This window comes from Notolabrus celidotus, chromosome 5 (genome assembly GCF_009762535.1).
Source record: "Notolabrus celidotus isolate fNotCel1 chromosome 5, fNotCel1.pri, whole genome shotgun sequence".
NCBI classification, from domain to species: domain Eukaryota; kingdom Metazoa; phylum Chordata; class Actinopteri; order Labriformes; family Labridae; genus Notolabrus; species Notolabrus celidotus.
The window spans coordinates 9,234,261-9,246,390 of NC_048276.1; the positions used below are offsets into that span (position 1 = coordinate 9,234,261).

The 12,130-nt window shown below is 38.7% G+C and overlaps 1 protein-coding gene across 1 annotated transcript in view; it reads left to right on the top strand.

Moving 5' to 3' along the window:
• LOC117813399 (protocadherin Fat 3) overlaps positions 1 to 12,130 on the top strand; it is a 100,236-nt gene that overhangs the window by 55,545 nt on the left and 32,561 nt on the right. The window contains 10 exon segments of the mRNA XM_034684586.1: positions 256 to 363; positions 1,814 to 1,997; positions 2,299 to 2,519; positions 3,260 to 3,712; positions 4,817 to 4,951; positions 5,048 to 5,447; positions 6,323 to 6,519; positions 9,606 to 9,759; positions 9,872 to 10,105; positions 10,254 to 10,432. Of these exon segments, the coding sequence (XP_034540477.1) occupies positions 256 to 363; positions 1,814 to 1,997; positions 2,299 to 2,519; positions 3,260 to 3,712; positions 4,817 to 4,951; positions 5,048 to 5,447; positions 6,323 to 6,519; positions 9,606 to 9,759; positions 9,872 to 10,105; positions 10,254 to 10,432 (2,265 nt within the window).

A 12,130-nucleotide genomic window follows, 5' to 3' on the forward strand; every position in this document is an offset into this window, starting at 1 on the left:
GTAGCAATAAAATGTCACTCAATTCTTTCCCTTTTTCCTCTGACATGATGTGAACACAATGTTTTCAGATGCGTCAATCACCAGTTTGCCACTCGCCCGATGCTCACAGGCAGTGCTGTTCTGCCTGCCATGCTGATGTGATCATGTTTGACAAATCAGCCACTGATGATTATTGCAATGGCATCAAGGAAATGTCAGCAAACGGGGGGATGATGGTGGTATGAAGATTATAATGATGATGGATGTGATCCCCAGGTGATTGTACGTGTGTTGGGAGCTAACCTGTACAGCCCGGTGTTCAGCCAGAGGTTCTACCTGGCTGAAGTCAATGAAAATGCTCCTCCAGGGTCAAAGGTCATACAGGTAAGTGTGCCTTCCCTCTTTTTACAGTTGACTGAATTTATAATTGGGGGCGGCAGTAGTTCAGTCCATAGGGACTTGGCTTGGGAACCAAAGGGTCGCCGGTTCCAGTCCCAGTATGGACGAAGTTTGGCAAGTGGACTGGTGGCTGGAGAGGTGCTGGTTCACTTGCCTGGGCACTGCCGAGGTGCCCTTGAGCAATGCACCGAACCCCCAACTGCTTGGGTTGCGCTGGTTGATGGCAGCATCCTCACTCTGACATCTCTCCCTAAGCATGTTCACTGCATGTGTGTGCATGATTGTATGCATATACTGTGTGTGTAGCATGTCCAAAAAGTATCACGAGTGAAAAAATTTAATTTCCCCCCTGGGGATTAATAGAGTACCTTTCTTCATCTTCTAATGATGGATGATGCATCTCCACTACCTCTCATTGTACAAAAATGAAGCCAAAATATTTCTGCTGGTACATTGTGCTGGCAACAATATTGGTTGGAGCCAGAGTTTTCAGCATAGAAATAATTGATGTAGCTGCTATATTGACTTACAACACCTTCCCGAATCAAAGCACTGAGTCAGGGTTCAAAAGGCAGATCCCTCAGGTAGGTATAGTTCACGGCAGAACAGATTTTAGAATTGGTTTGGAGCAGAAGTTTGCTGTTATGGAAAGTTTAATTACTCTTTTTTAGTTGGTGTTTTTTACTTTTCCTCTCGTTGTTCCTCCTCTGTTTAGATAATCTGGTGATCACAGCTCTACAGGAGCTGCAGAAAACAAATTAAAACTACGGAAAATGAATTTCCAGACATAAATCAGCAAAACAAAAATGTATAATAATGAAAGAAACCATATTTACAATCATCTGTTTACATGGAAGAGGAGGCCTTTGTGACCTATACCATGGGTTCCCAAACTTTTCAGCCCGCGACCCCCAAAATAAAGTTGCCAAAAATTCGCGACCCCCACTGCCCCTCAAAGTGATTTCATGTGGCTTCATTTAGCTGGTCTGGAGAACATCAGCCTACCTATATGAGCATTTGGCTGTGTTTCCTGTGCTGTTATGAATTAACCTGCTGCTACTGATGCTTTTTTAGGAGTCATCTGGCAAAAAGAAAGGCAGAAAACTCATTACGTTTTCTATTTTGAAGGTTAATTTCAAGGTTAGCATCTATTTTTGTGGATATTTTTTATTATAATGGGGGAAATGTACTATTTTTAAGGTAACTTAAAATAAATAATAAATCTGGAAGACATCTCACGACCCACCATTTGTGTCTCGCGACCCCCCCAGGGGGTCCCAAACCACACTCTGGGAATCCCTGACCTAGGGAGACCTCTAAATGTCTGCTTCACTTTTGGGGAGCTGCCATATCAGCCATCTTTATCGTCTATGTGTCAATGTATAAACTTCTATTTACCGACATGCTTTTTATTTATCTTTTTATTCTCATCCAGGTTCGTGCAACAGATGAGGACTCCGGGCTGTTTGGCCAGATCACCTACTCCTTCATCAATGATCTGGGGAAAACGCAATTCAGCATTGATGCAGATGGAGTCATAGCCACTCTGCAGAGATTAGACAGAGAGGATCCGGTGAACAAGGACATGGTGCTTACTGTTATGGCCTTGGATGGTGGAGGTATAATTTTTTTAAACTGACCACACTAGTTGTAAACGTATCCTGTTATAAAAAATCCATCTTCAAATCAGCACAACCTCTTAATATGGACTGAACATTTTGCTAACAGTAAAAATGGTCTTTAATTTCAGGAAAAGCAGTATTGATTTACCGCACAAGATCAGTCTCTAAATAAAAAAATAATTTCTAATTTTTTTGGCGTCTAACGCAGAATATGTTTAAGTAAATGCAGCAGTAAGTTCAGTTTCTAAACCTTAATACATGTGATAAACATACACATTAATGTTTCGTTATCTTCCAGGCCGTGCATCATTTTGCACCGTGCGAGTTGTACTCGCTGACGAGAATGACAACGCTCCTCGGTTCAGAGCTGTGGAGTACCGCATGAGCATCAAAGCAAATATTGGCAAAGGTTCTCTGGTCACACAGATCCAAGCAGCTGACCCTGACGCTGGGTCTAATGGGAGGATCACCTACTCCCTTTACAGCGAGGCCCGCCTGTCACTGGTTGATGTGCTGGAGGTCAGTACGTTCTGCTCTGTAACTTTCTGCTTCAGACTGCTGCGCTTTCTTCAAATGTATTTGCACCACACTGCTGTATGCTCAATATGACTTGCACAGCTGCAAATATCCTCTCAGTTCCCTCAAGAAAGATGCACACATCTAACTAGATCTAAACCTCAATACATTTATTTAATGAGAGGAGAGCTTTTTAAAACTCATTATGTATGCTAAAGCCTGATTTTCAATTAAGGGATATTCTCAACTGATACCCCCCCCCCCCATATCTGCAGATTAACAGCCATCTGTTAACTGTAATAATGAATTTTTGCTCATCAAATTGAAGTTATTTTATATAAAGATTGATGTTTCGGTCAGTTCTTGCTGTTCATATTAGATGTTCAATTAGACAACGTACAAATGAACAACTTTGACTTTAATTTAAACTAAAAGCTCAGCATGAAATACTACTACAACATGAATTAAAAAAATGTTCTATGAAATGAATTTAAGAGATAAGTGAACCTGAAATAATATTAATCAAGAAGAATGCTCTGATTCTTTGAAATGAAAGGACAAAAAGGAAGTAAAACCCTGCTTTAATCAAGCCACAGGCCTTTAAGTGTAATTAAGAGGCCATACCACTAAGACATGTTAACTCAAACTAAGCACAGGCTCCAATTTAGAGATATATGGGCAGTCAGAAGAATTATTGTCTCTAATTCTGTTTTTATGGTTTTTTTAACTTTGCTGTTTCCCAGGTTGAGCCAGACAGCGGTTGGATGATGACTAAAAGCACCGTGGATCACCTCCAGGGGACTGTGCTGTCCTTCTTTGTCAAAGCAACAGACTGCGGTTCTCCACCCAAACACTCTCTGGTGTCAGCCTTCATCCACGTCGTCCCTCCAGACGCCTACGTTCCATCCTTCAGCCAGCCTCAGTACTCCTTCACCATCCCCGAGGACACAACAGTGGGAACAGCCCTGGGGTCTGTGTACATGGGTCCCGGGCAGACCGGCTTCTTCACCACAGTCGCAGGAGAGACCGTTGACAGCAACCAGGGAGGGACCTTCCTGGTGGAGAGGGATTCAGGACTGATCCGTCTGATCAAGTCGCTAGACTATGAACAAGTCAGCATCTACCGCTTTAAGGTCGCTGCTACAACAAGAAGAGACCTGATCGAGTCTGTCTCCACTGTAGACCTGGAGGTTAAGGTACAAATGTTTAAGAAAAGGATTTTATAATTCCTGCTTATGTCATTTAATTTGAATTTAATTTTGGCCTCTTTTCCAGCTCACTTGAATTTTTGGGCCTAATAAGGGCAAAACTTTCTATCTTGCTCTTTAATAATTAGCCTGTTTAGCTAAGACTGACCAGTTAAACGACAACAACAACAGTAAAATGAAAACTGCAAGAAGCACTGAACAGGCCCTTGCACCTTCGTACACATCAGGTGCTGCAAATGTAGAGAAATAGAGCAGTCACAGAGCTTGATGCCATTTTAATGTCTTCATAATAGAAAGAAATGGCGTTACAGCTCTGAATTAAATTTTTTTTGAATGCAACATGAAGTGTGAGCACACTGGCCCTGCATCCCAAAGCTCTAAAATAACATTTACTCGGTCAAACCAGAAGGAGCTTTGGCTTCTGTTATGCCAAGGAGCATCCCAAAGTTCTTAATGCTACTCATGGGAAAGAGGATTGAGGAGAGAGGAGGGGAATCAGAGGAGCAGCATGCACGGATACATGAGTGCAGCCTTCACAGACGTCTTAAATAATAGAAGAGAACAAATTCCCAAAACAAGACAGCAAGTTACATTTTTAAGTTATTTGCATTCACAAGTACTCAAAAGTTCAACAAAGAAGATTTAGTTTTCTTTAAGCTATTGTTGCGAATGATTTGGAAAAACAATCAGAAATTGTTCAAAACCAATGCCAAGAAATTGAACGTAGTTTAGCTTATTATTTCCTCTTTCTAATTGCAAACAAATAAACCACAAACTGAGCCAAAATAGTCACAGACAACACTAAGGGAAAATCAAATCCATTGGCTCTATTATTGGACATACAAAACATGTTTAAATCCCAACTAAGGACAAAAAGAACAAAATAAAACCCTTGACTGAGAGACAGCAAGGCAACAGTCTCCACACTAGAAGTCTCTGTTTTGGAGTTTCAGAGCATGGTTCCATGACCAGATGCACTGAACCAGATTCACCTTCAGAGCTTGAGACAAAAGGAGGGGAATAAGGACAAACAGTATAGAGTAAGGCTTGAACAATATCTCTTATTCACTTGGGATTTCTCCTTTTTTTCAGATCTTAGATGTGAACGACAATAAGCCGGTGTTTGAGACTAACACATATGTAGCCACAGTGATGGAGGGGATGCCGGTGGGTACAAGAGTGGTCCAAGTTCGAGCACTTGATCCAGACTGGGGCTCTAATGGACAGGTGTGTGAAAGCCAAACTCAGCTGTGTATTATGTTCTTTCTGTAACTCAGAGTTCTGAGACTTTGAAACTGTTGTATGCTCTGTTCTTCGCTGCAGGTTGCCTATAGCCTCGGGCCTCTACTCACCTACAACCTGGACATGACCAAAAATTCTCGCTCGCTTACCCTCAGCGGCCCCATCACTACGGGTTCTTTCTTTGCAATAGACAGTAAAACAGGCTGGATCACAACAGTGAGCCAGATGGACCACGAGTCCTGCTCCAGCTACAGCTTTGAAGTGGTTGCCTCTGATCTAGGAGAGTCACAGTCTCTCTCTTCCACCACTGTGGTGACCATCACCGTGTCAGATGTTAACGACAACCCACCTCTCTTTGAGAGGGACCTGTACAGAGGCGCCGTGAAGGAAAGCGACCCCCTAGGCGAGGTGGTAGCTGTGCTTAAAACCAAAGATCAAGACGGCACAGATCAAAACCGTCTCATCAATTTCTACATCACGGGTGAGGAGGAGAACAGAGCACTAACATAATGTAGTTGAACAGGTTCTGAGCTGCAGTGATTGTCCCTCGTGCAATGCAGTGAGTGTTGCATAACAATTATTCATTAAGCCTAATGGGGGTGCCATTATCAAAGGTCATGTTTTAAATGAGTTTGAACTCAAATGTCAAACACGACTTACCTTTTATTTTTCATATTAACTTTTAAGTTTTTTTTTCTGTCACAAGGCATGCATTATACAACACAACATTTCAAGTGAGGAAGTCAAACCCTGCATGTTAACAGTTCTGTTTTAAAAAAACAGAAGGAACATGAGTGAAAAAAGAAGAAGAAGAAGATAAGCAACACTTTAAAATTTATATCATACCACTTCCAGTAGAATCAGTCACCCTGGAACGTCTTGACTTTCACAGAGCGACACGTGACTTTGTGTTGTCGCTCCTTTTTTATGGGTGTAATAAAAAATCTTTGTGAGGACTCTCCAGCAGAACCCTCACCTTCACACTCAGCCTGATGCTTTTAATTCATATAACACTGTTTGATAATCACTCAGCATGATCTATTTTGGCCTCATGTTCTGGCATTTAAAGGTACTGATTGGCCTAATGGAAGCACTGTAATAAAAGGTCAAATTTTTAAACTCTGAAAGGCCATTCCTCCTGCACATCAACCTGGTTTGCTATGTTGATAGATGTGTATTGATTGTGCCAAAGGGTACCTGCATACCTTGAGTGTGTGTACGTGTAAGAGTTTATATGTTATTCATCCCGTTAATTAATATTAGTTCTTGTTTAATTCACGTCTTTTTCAGTGCATCCTTACCTCTCTCATTACCTTTGTGTCAGGGTTTTTAATTCTCTCTCTGTGTGATCCGCAGGGGGAAACCCACGGGGTGTGTTCGGCTTGGCCCTCGTGCAGGGAGAGTGGAAGGTTTATGTGAGTGGTCTGCTGGATCGGGAGCAGCAGGATTGGTATTTGCTCAACATCACGGCGAGCGATGGCCTGTATGTGGCTCGTACCGCAGTGGAGGTTACCGTCATGGATGCCAATGACAACAGTCCCATCTGCAACCAGGTCAGGGATACGGGTGAATGGAAGTGGGTGAAATGGAAACATTCAATGCACACACTGAGCAGGTTGAAATGCAGAGGGAGAAACTCCTGTGGCGTTTTGTACTTTACTTCCTGTTGGTCTCCAGGCTAAATCACATTAATATGAGTGTTAATTATAAAAAACTGACAGAAGACATGGATTTAAATACATTTGAATACAACACAGTCAATGCACTGTAATATAAGTAACAACTGTCAAGGGACTTTTCTGTCACATTGATGAAAAGTTAGAGATTTCATAATATTTTAATGTAATGTTTTTAATAATTAATGCTATATTCCCAGTTGTATGGATATACGCAATGTTGATTAATTGATCATTGGCTTTCAATAATCCATTGGAGTACCATGTTTTAATGATCTTCGTCATTCAACCACATAATACATAATGACAACGTGCAGTACCTTGTTGGAAAATAAATATAGATAAGGTTATAGATTCACCTTCTTAGGTCATTTAAGGATGGTATATGTGTTTAAGTATAACATGGAAAATGTCAGCATCAATATAACAGGATTTGTTCTGTTAAAATATTAATCCTCAGTTCTACACTGCGCTTATCTCAGCTGGAATTACTCATAACATAATGAGTTTGCTCTATATTACAGGGAATGTGCTGCAACCTTTGAACACACTGCCTTAACGTAGCACTTTAATATTGTATATAATATGACAATAACCTTGAATCTAAGTAAACCAGTGAGCCATGAAATTATACAATACACAGCATTTAAACAAACAAATGCAATGAAACAATGACAAAACCAATACACTTTAACTCTGTGTGACAATTCCTACCTCATTATTCAAACACTATTCCTAACATTAGTGTCCCTACTGGGGCAAAGTCTGATCTTTGACAGGAAATCACTGTGAAAAGCAAAGATAAATGGGCTGTGCGGTCTTCTGGGAGCAACTCTTTTCATTTACTTGTGTTCTGCAATTCTTCAATTTCATATAATTAGTAGAGAAACTTTCACTCTCCCTAGGAACTCATACTAATTCTGTTTGAAATCAATTCTTCTGGTTTTCTTTTTCTGTTCTTGTATTCTTTGTGTTCTCAGACAAGTCAGGCCTGAGATAGCTTACAGGGTAGCAGCATCAAATGCATGAAAGACAAAGGGCTGTAGATGAAAGATAAAGCACTGAATGTTGTAACACTATAAAAAATGGTAACATTTGTGTTCAGTATTTTACATGATCCTTGAACAGATGAAACAAATCAAGCAATAGGTAAAAGATAATGTAAAGTGAAAGGGCGGTAATGCAAATTAAAATCTGGCCTGGATGAGCAGGACCCTGATTCACAGTGGAGGGATCTTGTCTTGGTTGATCAATGTTTATAGAGCTAACAACTAAAGACAAACAAGTTGACACAAACATTGATTTTTAGATGATTCTGTTGATTTTAAAATTATTTGTTTTTAAAGCTAGAAAATTAGTCCCTAAGTTTGGTCACAATGTTTAGGGAGTTAGAATGCTAACTCCAAGCAACTAATGTTTTTACCACAGTGTCAACAGGCAGTGGTGTGATGTGCTGAACTCCTTTCCACAGATTGATTTGATTTGATGTGTGTGATCAAGTTCTCCCTGGTGTCTTTTTTGCTGTTAAGAATTGATCACCATTGTTTTGGGGTCTTGACCAACCAGCATTGAGTATTTAACTGATACAATGTTGTATGCACATACATGTTTTAATGTAGTAGAGCAAAATATCATAGTTTCTTCTTTTTTTTAACCTTATTTATAATTATTTTCCGAATATTTGAACAAATGAGTACATGTCCTACAAACACATGTAAACATGGAGTTCCCCATTATCCCCCAAACCATCTGACAAGACAGAAAAGTGATAAATAAAGGTCAGAAAAAAAAAAAAAAAAAATAAGAATATTAAAAAAAAAAAAAAAAAAGAATAGAATAGCCTTTACTTGTCATTATAAGGTGTACAATGAAATTAGAAGCGCTGCTCCTGAAGGTGCATGTGATAAATACAAATAAAATAAAAACAGGTCGAAAATATGTATAAAAGACAATATGAATATAGTTATAATGTAAAACAAATGTTGAATATATACAGTCAGGTCGGGAGAAGAGGTATTTGGATTTAAGATATTGCACATGAAAAGTTTTCACGGTTCCTGGTATTGCACTTGACATGAATATAATTGCACAGTTATAAATATAAATATTGCTAATGAATAAATAAATATAGGAGTCTAATAGGAGTCTAGGGGTATTACATTATGGGTAACAAGTGAACAAAGAATCATCCATGATAACAAGAATAATAGTTTCTATTGCTTAAATAGTGACAAGAAAAGCTGTAGCATTACTTCCTGAAGAAATAATGCTGAATGAAGTACATTACAGAAGTGGTAGTGGTACTAATTGTGTGATTGCAATGATATTGCATGTACTATCACTATAATTTTACTTTAAGTGGTAGTTAAAGCCATTGTAGAATCACTACATTAAGTATAAGTATAGATATAACTGGGGATTATTGTAGTAGCAGTTATGATAGCCACTGTGGCACAAGTGCTGCTGCTATTACTAGGGACACTGAGGGTAAAATAAGTTGAATACGTGGCAGTACTTTATTAGTATAAATATGAATAATAACATAACAGAGAAAAGTGCATCCTCAATTTTGATAAGGTTGAAACAGACAACCTTTAGCGTGAGCCTGTTGAAAAATCGAAGCACTAAATATCATTTCAGAAGTTAACAGGGTAAAGCTGAAGTCCATGGCCGAAGCAGCAGAGCAGGATATGCTCAATGATATGTTGAAATACCGCTGTAGTTTGTTCTCACTTAGACGCTCGGTCTGTGTTCAATGAAACAGTGAGGTCCCAAAGTTCATTTCTATAGTCAGTCACTAGCAGGAGAGCAGGAAGGGTAAAAAATGGCACTCAACGTGTCCTATCAGGAGGAATAATGGATGAATGAATGGCTCAGCAGTTTACTGGGTTTCTGGATGATTAGGACAGATGTTTTTTTCTAGATGTGTGGATTCACTTTGTTCTTTTATGTCTGTTTTCCAGGCGGTGTACAGCGCCTCTTTTCCTGAGGACATCCCGACTAACAAGGGCATCCTGTCAGTGGGTGCAACAGATGCTGACTCAGGCTCTAGCGCTGAAATCCAATATTCCCTGTTTGGGATTGGGGTCGAAGATTTCTACATGGATGCAAACACCGGTACGCTCTCTTTTATTTCTTTGCCTTTTGGGGGCGATCAAACCATAAATATGCTCCTCAGAATGAACATCTTTTTCTACAGCTTTATCGCCCTCTCAATTTGTGTTTCAAGGTGAGCTGCGCACGGCCACGGCCATGGACCGAGAAATGACACCCACCTACAAACTAATTGCCCAGGCAACTGATGGAGGAGGGCTGTTCTGCCGCTCTGACATTTCTCTCAAAGTGTTGGATGTGAATGATAATGCCCCCACTTTCTCCTCGCCTTATTACCTAGCTAGTGTGTTTGAAAATGCTGCCCCCAAGGCTTTGCTTACCCGGCTGCAGGCCAGCGACCCTGATGAAGGTAAAGTGGTATGATGTTGTGCTCTAAAATATGTGAATCTAAAAGAGCCCTCTGACTAAATAACAGGGTCCACACAAACAGAAACAGGAACATGTTTTCTGTCATATTAAGTCTTGGGTGTCTCTGAACTTGTCCTGTGTTATCTCAGGTCTGAACCGTACAGTGGTCTATTCTCTGGTGGAGTCAGCCAGTGGGTTCTTCTCTATCGACCCGGTGTCTGGGATGGTGATTCTGGAAAAAACTCTGGACAGAGAGAATCAAGACTCCTTCCGCGTTCGAGTCCAGGCCATAGACCGCGCTGGGCAACAGGGGGCGCTCTCCACACAGGTCAATATGCGCTTCTAATGACATCAAAATCCATTGTTTCTGTCGTCATGCTCACATATCTGGCATTATACTGAACTGCTTTATGAAACACATATAAAGAAGTATTTGTGAACATTATTCAAATTCACAACTGTGTTCAAAACTTTTAATTTAAGGTAATATAGTCATGGTCTGAGTAATAAAATCATACAAACTAATTTACATTATTTATGAGCTTTCAGGATCAATTATGTGTAGAAGAGGGAAGCAAGTGTAATTATGTTCTGAAACCTTCGCACTGCAATAACAATATTAGAGTTCATATTCTCCATATTAAGTTGCACATCACTCATTCTCTGAATTACTGTGTGATATGTAATCTGTATTTCTGCCCATACTCATGATAAGAGGAGCCAATGAATATAAACATGATGTTTACTTAAAAAGATCAGATAAAGAGCCTGGTAGATTTAATCAGGCTAAGACTTCGCTGAATGGTGCAGAGGATATGCTGGGAATGACGGAGGAGGTGATGGTTTGAGAGACAGCAGAGGCGGGGCTGGAAAAATGCCAGAAAAAGACAACCTGAGAAAGTGTTGATTGTCTGAAGTCCTCTGGGTTTTGTCTTTCTCAGGTCCCTTTGAGTCCGCTTAAACCACAAACACAAATTGAAAACAGGCTCCAGGCAAAAGCGAGGTCAGGGGGGCAATTTTGAACTCGTATGAGTTTTAGTTTATGTTTAGAGGTTGCTGACCGTGGTGCTGAAACTTCAAAATATGATTTGTAGCAGTAATACAAGTTGCAGCAGTTGTTGCTGCTTTAAACAGTGGTGGAAAGACAATTAGTTCCAGAAGATGAAGAGGGTTATGAGGGAGGTATATTTACATAATAGTGAAATAGTATTAGCTGATGTAAAATGAGTGCAACTGGGATCTAGGATGGCTTTTCATTAGTGCTTGTTGTCCAATAGATCACCAAGCATATTATTATTATTATTATTATTATTATTATTATTATTATTATTATTATTATTATTATTATTACTGTTATTACTGTTATTACTGTTATTAATATTTTAATATTAACATTGAATGTATTAGTATTATTATTTTCAGTGTCACTATTATTAATATTATTATTATGAATATTATGAATATTATTATTATTATTATTTTTATTAGTAGTAGTATAATAATAATAATAATAATAATAATAATAATAATAATAATATTACTATTATTATTATTATTATTATTATTATTATTATTATTATTATTATTATTATTATTTGTTTATGTTATGGATATTAATATAAGTATTACTTCATTATCATTATTCGTATTATTACTATTATCATTACTACTATTATCATATAATCATCATTATCATTTGTATTATTAATATTAAGTATCATTCTATTGTTATCATTATGTATTAATCAATTTTTTTATTCTAGTGAAAGATGGGTTTTGAGAATGGTATAACAAACAAATTGTAAAAATGATTACAACATAAAAAAAAGGAAATCAAGTATGTCCCAATTACTGAAGCCTCTGATACAATACATTTTTCATTTTGTTATTTCTGTTTGCAACATACATTATGTCCTCGAAAGTACAATTAATAATGCTAATATTGAAGGAACACACTCCAGCAGATTTCCCAACAAGATAACAAGGTTCACTGTTTCCTTTCAACTTTCTTTAGAACCTCTCTCCG